The sequence below is a fragment of the Convolutriloba macropyga genome, chromosome 5 (genome assembly GCF_964194025.1).
Source record: "Convolutriloba macropyga chromosome 5, txConMacr16.3, whole genome shotgun sequence".
Taxonomy (NCBI): Eukaryota; Metazoa; Xenacoelomorpha; order Acoela; family Convolutidae; genus Convolutriloba; species Convolutriloba macropyga.
Genome location: NC_134472.1, coordinates 26,443,385 through 26,459,698, shown reverse-complemented (window position 1 = coordinate 26,459,698; position 16,314 = coordinate 26,443,385). Strand labels below are relative to the sequence as shown.

At 32.2% G+C, this 16,314-nt stretch overlaps 1 protein-coding gene across 11 annotated transcripts in view; it reads right to left on the bottom strand.

Annotated features, from left to right (window-relative positions):
• LOC142339269 (gamma-aminobutyric acid receptor subunit gamma-2-like) overlaps positions 1 to 16,314 on the bottom strand; it is a 104,178-nt gene that overhangs the window by 50,627 nt on the left and 37,237 nt on the right. For 5 of the 11 annotated variants that reach the window (XM_075389170.1, XM_075389169.1, XM_075389171.1 and 2 more), the window contains exon 2: positions 13,270 to 13,974. In XM_075389170.1, the coding sequence (XP_075245285.1) occupies positions 13,270 to 13,514 (245 nt within the window). In that variant the 5' untranslated portion in view covers positions 13,515 to 13,974. Of the gene's footprint in view, positions 1 to 13,269; positions 14,187 to 14,654; positions 14,967 to 16,314 lie in introns of those variants that run through there. The other 6 variants (XM_075389167.1, XM_075389162.1, XM_075389160.1 and 3 more) reach the window with 3 other exon arrangements.

The window sequence follows — 16,314 nt, the reverse complement described above, 5'->3', positions numbered from 1 at the left end:
CCAGTTTTTGCTTTATTCTAATATTCAACTCAATTGATTTTGTGAATATCGTAAAATTCAATCTTGGATCTGTTTTTAGGGAAAAAACGCACTCCTCATTTTCCATGAAATCTCTGCTTTTGTTTCACGGTTTTTACTAAGTTTGTTCGTTAGATGATTTTTGTGCATACAATGCGGTAGAAAAGTTAAGGAAAAGTCTTTTCAATAGTATGTCAAAAAGTTAAGAAAAGGTAAAGCTGAGGGAAAAAACGCAAACGTCAAAGCGGTCTTATGAAAGCGAGAAATTAATTGTACAACAAAAAACTGTCTTGAAAGCATTGATTATTTTTGTTTGCTTCATAGAAACAAAAAGAAACATTAATGCCTCCGGGAAAAAAATGTGATCTGTCTTATGCCCTGCACTTGAATACAAAAAAATGAACAATCCTATTGTTGAGGAAACTACCAATGTCCTCTAGGAATTCAAATTTTAATCTCATATTTGGATTCTCTTCAAATTTTATAAGCCATTTTCTATTAACTTTTCGTCAAATGCTTTTATATACTTTGGTCAAAAATATATGCTTTTTGGTCAAAAATTAAGTAAACAGTCAATAGGGCCATATCAAAAAATACGACCAAGAGGTATTTGTATATCCTACAGTAAGAATTGTGTAACATTAAAAAAATATCTAGTCTTCAAAAACTAGTGAAAAAAATTCAAAAAAAAACAAACGGAAGTAAAGATACAAAAATAAGGAAATGAGGAGATGTAAAATTTCAAAAGAATTCAAAATATTACTGAACTTCTAACTGTTCTTATACAATACAAAAAGAAACCACAGACCAAAAATCCGTCAGAAAAGTGTTCATTAGTTTTGTTAACTTATATAAAACTTATATAACTTATATAAAAAAAATATATATAAGTATCCCAAAAAACGTTGTGATTTGTTCTTATGGCTTGCACTTGAATACAAATTTTTTTTAAAAATCCTGTTTTCTCTAAGATCTCCAGATTCACTCCCTTATTTGGACTCTCTTTATATCTTATAAGACGTTTCCTCTTTATTTTTATTAGATATCTTTTATATAGAATTTGGTCAAAAATTAAGTAAACAGTCAATATTACCGAGTAAAAAAAGTACGAAAAACAGATTATGTATATTCTACATTAAGCATTTTTCAGAAATACTAAATTTAACATCCATTTTCAAATATTAGAGAAAATAAACAATCGAAAGCAACGATTAGAAAAAAAGCAAATGGAAGCCTAAACAATTTTATACATCACCGAAAGAAATTACACAGCAAAAATTTGTCGCAGAGGCAATCATTGCTTTTTGCAGAAAATCCTGTCCGTGAGATGCTTTCGTGTGTCTTAAAGGAATTCAAAATAAATCTTTTTTTGAACTCTCATCATATCTTTCAATCTTTCAAGTTTTTTAATACGGATTATTTTGTCTATACAATCAAAAAATAAAGGCTGAACGATTGAAAAAAAGTAAATTTATTTTGTCTGTTCAAAAAAATAAAGTCATTGATTGTGATTCTTAAAGCATGAAAACGAAACGTTTGATCGGCTTTTGCTGTTTCAAGAGTTCTTGGTTGCTTTCTGACTACTCAACAACCAAAATCGAATCTATTCGTTTTTTAAAAACAAGTATAGCACTCTTTTTCAAAAAAATTATTGTTAAAAATTAATATAACAATTTTCTTTTTAATGCCCCTGTAAGGTAATTGTAATAATAATATATGTCTGAAAAGTGTTAAAACAGCTTCTTGAGATGTTTTCGTTTTATTATTCCTATAACTCAACCAATTCTGCTGGTTCAATTTTGCAATCCGAAGAGGTGTGATTTTTTTTATTTGTAGTATAATCAGTTATTTCACTTTTAGCAGAACGTAAATACCGCACCTGCAAAAAAGTTTTATTTGTAGAGTGCGACGTTGAAAAGCCAAAAAAAGGGAATAGGAGAACCTTGTGAATTTTTTCAAACCGTTTCTCAAATAATCTTAATAAGAGTCATAATTACAGCAAATGAACGTTTTTTTCTTACAAATTTTCTTAGTTTTTCCATTAGAGTGTTTACGGCCCATTTCAATGATTTCCAGTAATTGAACTAATTTCAAAACCACCAGACTGAAAAATGGAGCACTACAGTGCTTTCAATCATCTTTTAACATTCTTCCAATTAATGTTTTCTCCTTTCAATTCTATTCTACAAATTATTTCCTCTTCAAACAAAAAGGGATAAACTTGTAAACTTAGTGTTTATTTTTTATTCACAAAAAATTAAATAATTTGGAGTTTTTATATTAAAAAAATAATTTGCATTAGGTTTTGCTCAGTTTTTACTCAATAAATCAGTTTTCTTCCTGAATTCGTAATCCATTGATAGCCGTTTGTTTTTTATTTAGGTTAACCTTTTTCCCTTATATGTCAATAGAGGAGTTAAACTATCAGAAAATTTGTTCTTAAGCTTCTGTTTTCGAAAACATTTTTAGCGTATAATAATTCCTTTTCTCATTTCTTCTGATTTGTTGACACAGTGTAACAATTTCGCTTAAGGGGGGAACTTTACTGAAGTAAAAATTTCAGAACTAACAGTTCAGCTTAATCGAATACAATTTCGAAGAATGAAACAAAATAAAGAACCTCGAACGTATTGCGATAAAGTAGTTGTTACTGAGCATGTTCAGATATTTTATTGGGTGATAGCTGTGCCGCAAGTGCTGGAAAAACTATAAGATGAGGCAAAAACTTTGGTTTTGAGCCAATCGTTGACTATTGTTCAGTTTTGTTCAAGATTTTGCCTGCATTTTCTCTGCCTGACCGAAAAAAACACTGATGCCAATCTAGCTCCAGAAGTTGGAGTCAACATTGCGATCATCTACTGGTACCAAAAAAGTCACTTCCAAGGAATGTAGCTGGCGCTTTCGGGCGTCGACCTCCAATAAATGCGGAAGCGCTCACAATTTTGCAATTTTGTAAAAGTGGTTCCACAAAGCAATTAAATGAAAAATAGGATCAAATAAATGTGAAAAGTACTTACTTTCGGCTGTCAGGGCATTTCACAACATTTAATCCTTTAATCCTTTTGCTTGTCAGTTGTGCGGTTTAATGTTTTAAGATTACTCAAATGAGGGGTTATACTGCAATTAATCTGCCCCACAATTCTTTGCGGAACGCGCTTCCGTCAAAAATAATTTGCGGTGAAAAGCAATTCTCTTGATTGAAATTCTCTTAATTCTCTTCTTATTGAAAAACACTGATAAAAATTTCCATATAAAGGACCGCCTTTACGTCCGCAAAGTTTGCAAGCATGTTTCACACGCACAATGTATTGCCATAGGACAAGTGAAATCTGACAATAAAAACGAGTAAGTTTACTCGAAAAATTGCTACCGGTGGATTGCTCGTAATGAATTCCAATTTTCTAGCGGTATTGAGCAGCTTTGTGTCCGTATAGTTTTCAGCAGACAAAAAAGGCCATTTGTGCGCTTGATAAATTTTTTAAATCATACCTTTTTATAAAATTTATTTCTTTAATCAACAATAAAAATAATTAACAAATTAGTATGGATAAATGCACTTTTAAAAATGAGGTTTCTTCTTCAAGAAAATGAGCTAGAGATTTTTGTCTTAATTTTTTATTTCGAACTGTAGTCATCCTTTTAAGGTTTTACGGTTGCTCCAATGGCCAGATATGGTCAGATCTAGGAATTGTCAAAATTTTGAATGATTTTTAGAACTTTCCGTGCTACGTTTTTGTATTCATTGTGTTACAATTTTTGTAACAATTACTTGTTATAAAAGTTTCTATAGAAATGTTCACTAATCTAATAGCTTACTTGTCAATAATGTTCTCTAGATTATTGCGGGTTTTAAGAGTGCCTATTTAGAAAGATTAGAACCGACCGTGGTGCAAAAAAGCAAAGCCAACAAGCGAAAGCTGAAGAACTGCGGGTTGAATTAGAGAGCAAAAGAAATAAAACTGATAGAGAAGTTGAGAAAACCGTGACACTCCGAGAACCAGCATTTGGCTCGCAGAGTAATCTTGGAGATTGCGCATATATGGAGGCCCGTGAAATTCCATTCAACTTTCGCCGCCTTTTGAAAAAATTACTCCACGTAAAAATTTTCCCCAATTGAGGTACCTATTATCGGCTGTTGATTGAAGTTGAAGAAAAAGTATGATAACTTGCAAGTACTTTGACCCAAATCGTTAAAACTCAATTTCGCAGATAAAAGAATCCCCTTGAAAAACAATTTACAGAAGAAGAGAATTTAGTGACGGTGTAATTACTTCTTTCTAATTTGGCTGCCAATACAAAAATTATGTTTTCTTCTCTTGTGAGTGTCATTGTCTGTCTGCGTAGATTCATTTTCAGAAATCAATCTTGCAATAAAGCAATTTCCAAATGATCAACAAAAAATGTTTTCTGCATTATAAATCATGCATCAGACGATATAGACTTTAAAAATTCAGAGAACTCAAAAAATTTGCATATTTGATATTTGTACCCCGCAGCAGCAAACAAAGCGCATAGAAAAAGTCATTCTTGATTACGTCGGGTAATAATTGTTTCATTAAAAGGAGAGTAAATTATTCCCAGGGTAATAATCAGGTGTCACGCGTGAACAGATAAATGATCATGCAGGTAAATCACGTTCATGATTAGACTGATCAAACTTCCCAAAATTTGGTGATGACTTCCACCGACTTCAAATAAATTTGGGAATAAAACGACCACCTGAATTACTTCCCTTAATCTGTTCTTCGATACGGTTTGAAGGAAACCAGTGGAGTGTGAAATTGCCACGTAAAACAATTGGTAATCAATAAATTGAGAAATCTTGGTTCAAAATAACTGGTTGTAGATAACCTTAACACGGCATCAATGTAACGCAAATGTCCTCATAAAAAATGTATTTTCAAAATCCGTAAAAATGGGTTGCTAACAAAATCAGAAATTTATTTTTCAATTCAAAGATAAATTGTCAAAAACCACAAGCTTATGCCTGCTAACAAATTGGTTTCACTAAAATATTTGTGCATGTAAGATTGGTTAAAGTAATACGCAAGTTTGTTCATTCAATGGAAAATTGCGCAAGACTGGCATAAGTTACAAATTGTAAAGTAAAGGTTGAAGTGCAAAGAAATTTATTCAACAGTAGATATTGGGGAGAATTTGGAGCTATTCGGGCCAAACTAGACAGATGCCGTATGAAACGGAAGTTCGGTTACATTTATGCTCTACAGACCATGCGCAAAAAACTACTTTTTTACGGAGTAAAAGTTTGTTAGTTGTCTTATGTAAATGAAGCTATTTTCTTTCAACGTTTGTAAGGTTTTTGAAAAGTTTTTCAATTTATTCTGCGCTTGAAATTCTATTAATTCGTTTGGTTCAACTGGCACGGTATGGTACGGCTCACTATGCTGAGTTTATTAAATTAAGAGAAGATAAAACAGGAGAACGTGTACACTGTAAATTAAGGTATGGTGATTTCTCTGTTTAAAAAGAAACCAAAGAAAATCTTGAAATCGAAGCCGCTGGAACAACGGAAAAATTGCAATTTGCCCTATCCACAGGCAGTTTTAACATTAGAAAACTTATCGAGGTGCATATAAAAAATTGTAAGTTTTGTAGCATCTTCTATAGGACAATATATTTTTTCAAGATTGTGATTATTGTGCAGCATCTTCAAGATGATGTTTGTTTGCAGGATCTTCATTGAATTAAACAAGATAAACATCCAATTCGTGAACTTTCCATTTCTTTCGTTGGTCAAATTAAAGTGAAATTTAATTTGAAGAAATTTCCTTCTTTTTGTATTTCCTTCTGACAACCATTTGTTCACCAACAATTGGTGCACAGCTGATGTTTTTTAGGCATGTTCTTTGTCTTTTTCTTTTTAAGAAAAAATATTATCGGAGGCAGAAAACGAGTTTTAGCTCCGATATTTTTCTAGAAGATTTTGAATGACTTTGGCCAATTATTACAAAATTGTTTCCTGCTAATACTTTCGACAAAGTTCTCAATAGATTTACAAAAATTTTTTAATTACTTTTGAAAAAAAATAGGAGTTGAATAAAATCAGTTAAGAGCCTTTAAAACCATTAAATTTCGCTAGTAGGTTCTAAACAGGCTCATCTATTATGAAATGGACCTGTACCGGATTTGAACTGGCATCGCTACTTTGCAAGCCTAGTGTTGCTAACAACTAGCCATAAGCTCTCGAACATGAGAGTCTCTTATAACCCGTTCTCACGTTTTTTTCTTGTTCCTCAGGGCGTCATCTCCTTAGCCAATTATACGTTGAACAAGTAGATCTTCTGGTCAAGCTATGATAATCTTATTTTATGCAGAATCTAAATCTTCTTACAAATTCCAAGTGATCTCAAAATAAACAATCACATATAACTGAATTCAGATTTTACGAACTGTTCATCGTTTCCTAATCAGAACGTAAACAAGAGAAAACAAGAGATAAAATGAAGCTGTTTTTTCCTGCAGTTGCACGTTCCTAAGGAAACGTTTTTTATAGCGCATTGACGTTAGATCGGCAAAACTGAACAATTTTTTGCACCCTTTTTACATCCAAATATAAAAAGCTCTATCATAGTTGTTATTCCTCCGGGATTAAGTTGTTGCACATTTCTTCGTAAAAGATTTTTCTTCTTACTTTTCTACTTAGTTAGATTTTTCTTTCAACACAAATACTGACATTATAGTTTCAGTACTTTTGCTTTTGTGCAATTTTCACACCTCTGATTTTTCTTGTATGTTTTCAAGAAACTATTTTATACAATTCTCCCTTTAGAATAGTTTTTCCTTATAATTGCCATAGCTATTCTCCAGTAATTTTCGTTCACATTTCTCAGCAATAATAGAGTAGTTTATGATGCTACAAAAACTTATCAGTTGTGTTTTGATCTGATGCGCTTGGCCTGAATCGGTCTGAATCGAAAGATTTTGCTTAGTTTGTCATTTTGACTAATTTTTTACTGGAAACTGAGCAATGCAAGGGGTCTTTATTAGAGTTGAAAAGACCATGCATTTTTATTAATTGTCTTGATTCTGAGTGCTGGTCTGGTCACTAAATGGAAGTCTAAGTGCAACTAAAACGCAAAATCTTTTAAGCGTTTACTCGTCAATCAGCTTTTTAGATAGAAGCAAAATTATTTTTGAACCAATTTGTCTTTTGCAGCTGCTTATAAAAAATGTGACTGTAAATTGATTAAATTCACTTTAGTTATATGCCGAAAAAGATAGATTGAGAAACAGATATTTTTTTGCATAACTTGATCTAAATTTGTACTTTTTATGATAACCTGGATCAATTTAAAAAAAACAGAAAAATTTTTAACAAATATTTCAATTCTCATTCTGATTCTCATGTCATTTAAACAGATTGGCCGTGTTATGCCATGCAAATTTTTAGCGTGCATGGACTCCCATATAGGAAAAATGCTTATAATAGTATAAATAATATTAGTATTAAAGTTATATTTATTATTAGTAGAAAGATCTTTAGTATAGCAAGTCAGCGTTCAATCAATGGTTCGAAAGCTAATAAGATCAGTCAATTTCGATTCCAAATGAAATGGAAAACCTGTTAAAAAATGTAAAATCATAAATGAATTAGGCTGCTTCGTTAAAAAATAAGACTTTTGTCTCAATAGAGCGTGGTTATTGAATATTCTTGCAGTCTTGACTTTCTCTTTGACTTTAGCCGGTAAAACCAATCGCAAATAAGCTAGCTAAAGTATGAATTTATTTTTCAGGCGCAGCTGGCTGTTTGAAATTAACCTTAGTGTGACCCTGTTAAATAAATGTTTAGTCTACTTGTTGATGTGTTTAGCTTTTCAGTATCCAGGTTAAATCCACTTCAAACACCATATATAGATTTATGGCTGCACTTGCAAAATTTGGCTGGTATCATGTCGTGAATTAGATAAATAATTCTACACTTTTTGGTCACATGCCTGGAGCTGTTTGTGCATTTAATCAAGAATTAGAAGCTATATGTTTATTTTATGGTTTCATAGATTTCAACTATTGTTTCAATTAAGTTCTTCCTGCCCTGAACTGCTCTTTACTGTTCTCGTATCATTACCATGGCAGAAATGATTGACGATTTCATTGATTTCTAACTACTTTTTCAGCTTCAAATATTATACTTTAAAAAACTTAGTTACACATGAGAGGTAAAATACGAAAACCGTTAAATTGCCTACTTCACATGTATGAGCCTCTGATGCACCAAAATACTGCAGACTTCTTTTTACGTGTTTCTACCAGATGCTGTACATTGGTGATGAATATTAGAGTATCTCCTGCACCTAAACCGTGAACAACTATGATTTATGTTTTGCTGAAGACTGTAAACATCCCGTATCCCATTGAGGAGTAAATTGACTGCCGCAAGTAATAGCATTCAATCACGACCACTCAGCAATGACTACTCTAACTCAATTAACAAGCAACGTTCCATCACTTGCTACTCCTAATCCAATAAAATGAAATCATTATTAAAAGAGCTTTGACATACTTAAACCAACGAAAAATATGATAAACCAAGCAACCATTTGTTAATATTATTCCCATTTACAAAATCAAATCACCAAAGGAATGATTATAAAGCATATGCTAATTCCTTTCTAAAAGTAAAAAAAAACTTTTGCAAGCTCCAATGAGTCGACGTTCGAAAGCATGCGCAAGCATCAACAAATAATTAATCAGTTTTCTCAACACATTTCAGAAGACTTCAAAATCATCTTTTTGTATGAAGAAGCTCCTATATAAAAATCTTTTTAAGTAATTAACTTAAGTTTCGTTTATTTAAACACATTATTAACTTAAGTTTCTTTTTATTCAAGCTATTGAAAAAAAAATAAAAGAAAACTTAAGTTAAAATAATTATTTTAAGTTTCTTTTATTTAAACACCTTATTTACTTTTATTAACTACTTCAAACACATCCTATTGTTGTTCCGACACCAGTTAGTAGGGGGGAGGGCTATGTATACATATTTTGGGGCTGCAACTATCCAGCAAATACATATGGAACTAGATTTCAGTGAGATTTTTTATAATTTAGAATTTCTTCACCCGTACCTAACGCTCAGAGAACATCAGTACTGACTTAGAGCAATTTCAGAGAAATTTTTGTTTTCGGTGATGATTCAGAACGATTTCAGAATAACTTCTGTATCGATTTTGAAACTTTTCGGAATCAGAGCAACAATCAGAATCAGTAACCTCTGAATTTCCCCTGAATCAGAGGAAAGTTCAGAATGCGTTACTGAATTATCTTTAAATCAGGAACTTATTTCAGCCCTAATTAGAGACAAAAAATTTTTCATCAATGTTTTAACCGATTTTAAGCTCTTGGATCAAAATGCCAGCAATTCTAGCCGGCAAAAAAGAAAAAACCATCTTCGCTAATATATACTGGCATAGTAAAGCAAATTAATGTTGGCTCCTTGCAGAGTTTCCGGTTTATTGCTATTTTTGTTTTAGGACCAATTGTAGGGGTTATATGAACTGTGAATCTGCTAAAAATTTGGTCAGAATACGCTTATTTTAATCAGAGTCTGATTCAGAGCCTGCTTGAGATGCTGAATCAGACAAACTCAGGGCAAATTATGTCTTGAATCAGACTCAGAATCAGTACTGATAACGTTCTCAATTTCGTTCTGATTCAGTACTTAATTTGATTAGCGTTAGATACGGGCTTTCAGTTGGGGTCTTAGCAGCAATTTGTGTTATAAATCGTTCATTTTTGAATTAATTTTGACCACAAGAACTGATGAAACCAAAATATAAGTTCTAGAAAGGTCATTGTGTCCTCCGCCATCTGGCCCTTTGGTCTACAATTAGCTCTTTTTCTGATAAAAATGACTTTATGTTTTGAAATTGGGGTTAAACAAAGTCGCTTTTTAGCTAACTGGGTCAAATGAGGGTCAAACAAGCCGTTATTAGCACATATGGCCAAATTTAACACAACTAATGCCCTAGCAATTGCTGATATAAAAATACTCAGCTAATAACAAAGCTATTGGGGCTTCCATTACCAAACAAAATTATCTGAAATTATAGCTCTAATAGATTTTCAATAAATCAGCTTTCCAATAAAACTGATATCCTATTCATCTTTGTCAGATTTTGTCCGTAGTTTGTCCCATTAAAGTATTTTTTTACCCGTACCTAACTCAAAAGCAAATTCAGTACTGAATGAGAGTAAAAATTTAGAAATTATCTGTACTGATTCAGTCTCTAATTCGAATCTCTATTCGCTCTGAACCCCTCTGATATAAAAATGTTATCTTGTTTTATAGTTTATTCGGTCTTTTTTTTTGTTTTGGAAAATTGTAGGAGCATAATTTTTACTATGCTATTTCAGTTTTCCTGTAGTTTTTTTCAGTAACTCAGCCACTGCCGGTCCACAATTCGTATAAAACTCTGAATCAGACTCCAATTTTCTCTGAATTAGTGAAATTCATGACTATGTTCTTGAGCCAAGCTAGAATTATCATTGCTGTTGCTCTCAGATCCTTAAAAATATAAATTCACACAATACCTGTATAAATTGAAGAAATTTAGAATCTATCTTGTAAAAAATTTTCGCAAGTCAAGTTAAAACCGACTTTTAGAGATTTTTCGGTATGCGTTGTGTGGTTTTATCCTACTCCTTTTTCATTCCGGGTTGTGGACAGGCAGTGGCTCAGTTACTGAAACAAACTAGAGGAAAACTGGTATAGCATAGTGAAAATCTTGCTGCTACAATTTTCCAAAACAAAAAAAAGACCGAAGAAACAATAAAACAAGATATCATATTTATATAGTGACACCTTTTTACCAAATAAACGTATACTGACCGAATTTTTTTGCAGATTCACAGTTCGCATAGACTCTACAGTTGATATTAGACAGTTTATTGCGGAGTTGATTCAGAAATTGTTATTCAGATTTTGCTCAGATTCAGAGATTTTCGGTAAAAAATTGATTCTGAACTTTTATCTGAATCAGAGAAATTCAAAATTTGTTCTGAATTATTTCTGATTCAGTACCGAAAACCTAAATTTCCCTCAACTAAATCTGATTCAGTACTGATTCTCTCTGGAGGTTAGGTACGGGTACCAATTTTAGATATTTTGCACAACTATGTTACTATTTGCAAAAAATTTGTGTTGCTACTAACTGCGCAACAGAAGAACGATTCTGTTATTTGCCTCACGGTTGTTTATACAATCAAAAGGTTTTGTATTACATCGTCAAGCCATTTCTGTAAAAAAAAAACTGATCAAGATTCTTCGATTCTTTAACACCTGTGAAAATTCAAACAAGTGCAGTAACTCTAGTGAATACAAAAGGAAAACGCAGTTATAAAATCTGACCTTGTTTCGAGTTGCTTTTTTTAAATGGAGAAAAAAGCAGAACAAGTTTTCAGATTTTAAATATTAATTCACGTGGAGAACTTTTACTGCTGTTTCCGCTGTCTATTTTGTATTAATACAAATAATAATAATAATAATAATAATAATAAAAAAAATAATAATAATAATAAAAATAATAATAATAATAATAATAATAATAAAAATAATAATAATAATAATAATAATAAAAGTAAAAAAAATTGTAATAATAATAATAATAATATTAATAATAATAATGATAATAATAATAATAATAATAATAATAATAATAATAATAATAATATTGAAAATAACCATAATAAAATAATAATAATAATTGTCATAACAATAATAATAATAATAATAATAATAATAATAATAATAATGGTAATAATATAAAATAGTAATACAAAAATTAATGGTAGTAATAATCTTAATTGAAAAGCATACCGTTTCATCAATTCTCCAGTTTCCAATAATATTACATGCTACAACCCCAGTTTGTTTGGCCTCAAAGGACAATTTTAAGGGTTGAACCTTGATATTAAACAAAAAAGAGGACATTGAAATCAGTGAAACCTATTAAACATTTTACTCAAAATTACAAAAGCAACATCAGTCAATAAAACTCAAAGAAAATAAAAACATTGCGTACACTAAAAAATTTAATAAAGTTTTTGCCGGGTGTCGTTTTTTTAATATTTAAAATTTTCTACCGCCCGGGTCGAGGTTTTTGGGTAAATTTTTGTAAAAAAAAATGAGGTGAATGCGGTAAATTTTTGTAAGAAATGCGGTGATTGCGGTGAAAAAAAATGTTTCAACGCAATTCACCGCTTTTCTTAGAAAAATTCACCTCGAAATTTCCCGCATTTTCTACAAAAATCACTGCATTTGCTTTCCAACATTTACTGAATCTGATTTAAATGCACAAGAAATATCATAGCAGTAAGTAAAAGGCTATAAGAATAAGAAGTTGAAGGCAGGCAGGAGCTAAGAGGCTCGAACCCGTGTGAGGAAGATTATTTTTTGTAAGAATACTGAGAACACTGTGAGAAAAAATATTTCACCGCGATTCACCGCAAAAAGATGTAAAAAATACGCGGTGAATTTTTTCACCGCATTTCTTTCACGAAAATTCACAGCCAAAGCTCGACCCCGGCATTTTGGTATTTATTATTTATGCTTGAAATATTTTTGTACTGTAAAAGCAATTACTTTTCAATTCATTGACTCATTCAATGGCGTAGATGGCAACTGATACAATTTCATAGTTCAAACCAAGAAGTGAAATGATAACTTATCATAAAAAATGATAATAACATAGCCAGATAATGAAAACTGCTTGCAAAAACTTTGTTTTCATTCAGCTAACAAAACATTTTTTTTCCTGTGACGCCTAAATTATATCAAAGTTGCTGCTGCATGTCTTTTTCTCTCCAATCTTAAAATTGATAGAATATTACGTTACTCTTTTCATAATTTCAAAGTTTGGTCCTCTTTAAAGGCAAGCATTACAATGAAATGGCCGTACTTTAATAGCTAATAAATTGTTTTCAGGTAATACTACAATGGCTTGCATGAATCTTTCAAGACTTTTGCGAGGTCTTGCCCGCATTTTTTTGGGTAAAGACGCCTTTTGTTATTGGTTCGGGCAAAGACGCCTTGACAGTTGTTGATGAATCTTTGAACACTAATTATTTAATGGTCACTTTCAAACGCTTATCAGTTTGAATCCGTCGATAATGTTATCATGAAACAATTAATCAGGCGCTAAAAAATTTATTTGAAAAATTATTACACGTAGCCTAGAAAGCCCCAAAAAAACAAGTTTCAGTGACAAGCCACTTAACAACAGATCTACTAACTTTTCTAGCATGTGGATCTCTTCCAAGACTGTCATGTGCTCGTACATATAGTCACTACTCCCTGGCAAACTCCCACCACCACCACCACCCGCACTCTTTCCACTACCGCCATTTTTTGCTCCATTTTTGCTCGCATGAGGTGACAAAGAGCAATAGAATAAATTGGGTAATAATTGAAGGTAAATTGTAAACTGGATTAGTGGAAGTTGTAAGGAAATAAATGGTAAGACTCTCAAGAGAAGCATTTTTAAAAAAGTGGGATAATCAAGAATCGTTTTTAGGGTATATTTCAGTGGTGAGCATAAATGGTAATTTATGATGTAATAATTGTGTGTTATGAGGTTTTATATTGAACTAAAATTGTGCGCTTTTGTAAGAAATTATTTCTGAGGAACGATAATGAAAAGACCACAATAATTCTGAATATTAGCACTCAATTAAATTCAAAAATTTTGCCTGTTGTAAACAAAAACACGTGTATTTAAAACACAAGATTAAGTAGCAAGAGCCTTCCCTTATCCGCGTGTCTGTATGTAATGAAGTGTTGTAAGACAGCATTAACAGGTTTTAGTGCATATCTACACTGTAAAGGGGGTGTAAAATTTCAGAATTTGAAGAGGAGTTTCATGTTCTGTTGTAAATTTGATCTTCTATCTCTCGTGTTGTGCTGTTCTTTTTTCTTCTAATCTACGTGGTAACGCTCGTCTAAAACACAGGCACAGGTAACACGTGTTTGATAAAGGCAGCAACCTCTAAAAGACAAGGGATTAACACGGATTTGGCTGATTCAATGGTGGAAAGTCAGAAGCAAGCAGGAAAACAAGCAAGCTATGGCCAGGAGGAAAGCAGTTATGGCCTTATCAGTAATGGAACACTTCTCAGACAGGAAATTACGGCTGCTAGTCTCAAGACAACACCTAAAATTATGCAAATAAGGATACTTAAGGTGACAAAACTTCATGTAACACTCTTCCTAAGAGTGCTCAAATGCGACCTTGACCTTATTTGGAAAAGGCAGCTTCAAACTTTGAGGATTTTGAGACACTTCAAGAAGCGTTATGCTTGGTTTTAGCATTTTAATGGAATAAGCATAGTTAAATCCAACCAAGCCCTTTGTTCGAATTTATAAAATTCGCATTGTCTTAGTTATTGGGAATAAATGTTTGGTTTCCTGAGTTGCTAGCTTAAATCTCATTCATGTAAATTTTGCTCTCTATCAAAGGGCCTTGTATTTTAATTCAGAGTTTGGTTTGACAGAACTATTTTAATTAAGGATGTTATTGGAGAAAAAAATCGGTGATAACATATATAAATTTGAACAAAAAATTGTTGAATAAATTTTATTGTTTAACAATATGAACAAGTCAAATAAACAAAATACTTACATGTTTTTTTGTAAAGCCACTACTGGTTGTTCTACCGGGAAGTTGTTTTTTGTGGTTGTTTATTGGAAAGAAAAAATAAAAACTATTCAACCAGGATTCACATTTTTGAATGAGTTTTTCAGATTATCGCGTCACAAGGCTATAAATGGAGGCGAGCGAATATTTGCATAGAATGCATAAACAAAATAAATATGAACAAAACCGACAAACAAGACGGAAAAATAAGACAAAATTTGGGAAAATAATTAAATATCCTCTACTGGAATGGAACACCTAAAGCATATATAATTTTCCCAGTTGAACGAGCACATTATTTTCATATTCGGACTGAAGAAATGAATGCAAAAAAGGCAAAATTTAATTCAAGAGCTCTTGCGCAGGACAAAAAGCATTAAAAGCTCCAAATTTAAGATTTTTCCAATATTGGAGCCGCTTCAAAGAGAATTTGTCAGGAAAGAAAACATTTTTGCGTATTTTTCAAGTGTCCGGCGTAATTTCTCATTACGGATTATAAATCACCAGCACAAAGGCACCTTTTCAATTCAGGCAAACATTCACCACAAACAAAAAGGTTTCAGTCAAAGTAACAAAACCACCACCACCGCCAAAGACTCCCATTTCCAAACATGGTTAAAATGACTAGCTCATCTTAGACGACCCACAATTATCTTTTGTTCTAAAAGCAAGCTTTCTTCTTCTTCAACTAAATGTGAACTTTCCTCCTCTGCCGCAAAAATATGGATAACATTTTCAAAAACAATAACTAATGGCTTATGATTGATTTTTTACGTTTCACTTGTCACCAAGAGCAAGTGAATTTTACTTTGATTAAATATGGCTGTTTGATAAGTGAGTCAAGGCAGGAGAAAGTCTCGGGGTCAAGAAAGAACAATACGACAATGATAAAGAGGCAGTATTACAGAACACTTCCGAAAACAACTGATGATATCTGTTTTACCATGTTAATAATAATTTTTAACAATGAGATTAAATGAATGAAAATTGAATGCAAGTCAAGCGAAAATTAACATCTTGCAGTGTCTGAGAGTAAAAATCCAAGACATTTGCAATACAATAGGCATTGAATACAGTTTTCAAAACCAGAATAACAAAACTCCCAGAACTACAGGATACAACTCCCAAAATAGATGTCAGCTAAAAAACAATTTAACCTGGAGACATCCCAAGCTCTGTTTCAAAAACAATCTGAGTGTAGCTTTCACTGAAAACGAATGCATTCACATTTTGAATAAAAGTTTTTGACGAAACAATAAAACAATTTAAGATTAAGGTGAACATTTTTTACTTGAAAAATAGAGCAAAAATGTTTTTTTAAAAAGGCAGCAAAAGTTCGTTATGCTGGAGAACCTTGGAAACTTAACGAGCCTAACGGCCCAAAGTGCCCACGCAATTTTTTACACTCTAGAAATTATGTTGGGATCATAAGATAGCGCTTGAAATGATATCTCAAAAAAAAGAGAGCACATTAAGACTGTCGCGGTGTGGACGGTTGGCTCAGCGGAGAGCACAGGATTTCAATCAACGAGAGATTGTGGGATGACAACCCACAAAGGTCCCAAACATTTTCTCGCACTATAATGCTGTTCATATAGAACCAACAGAAGGTGTTAGTAGTTGCTCTAATAGGTTACGGACACAG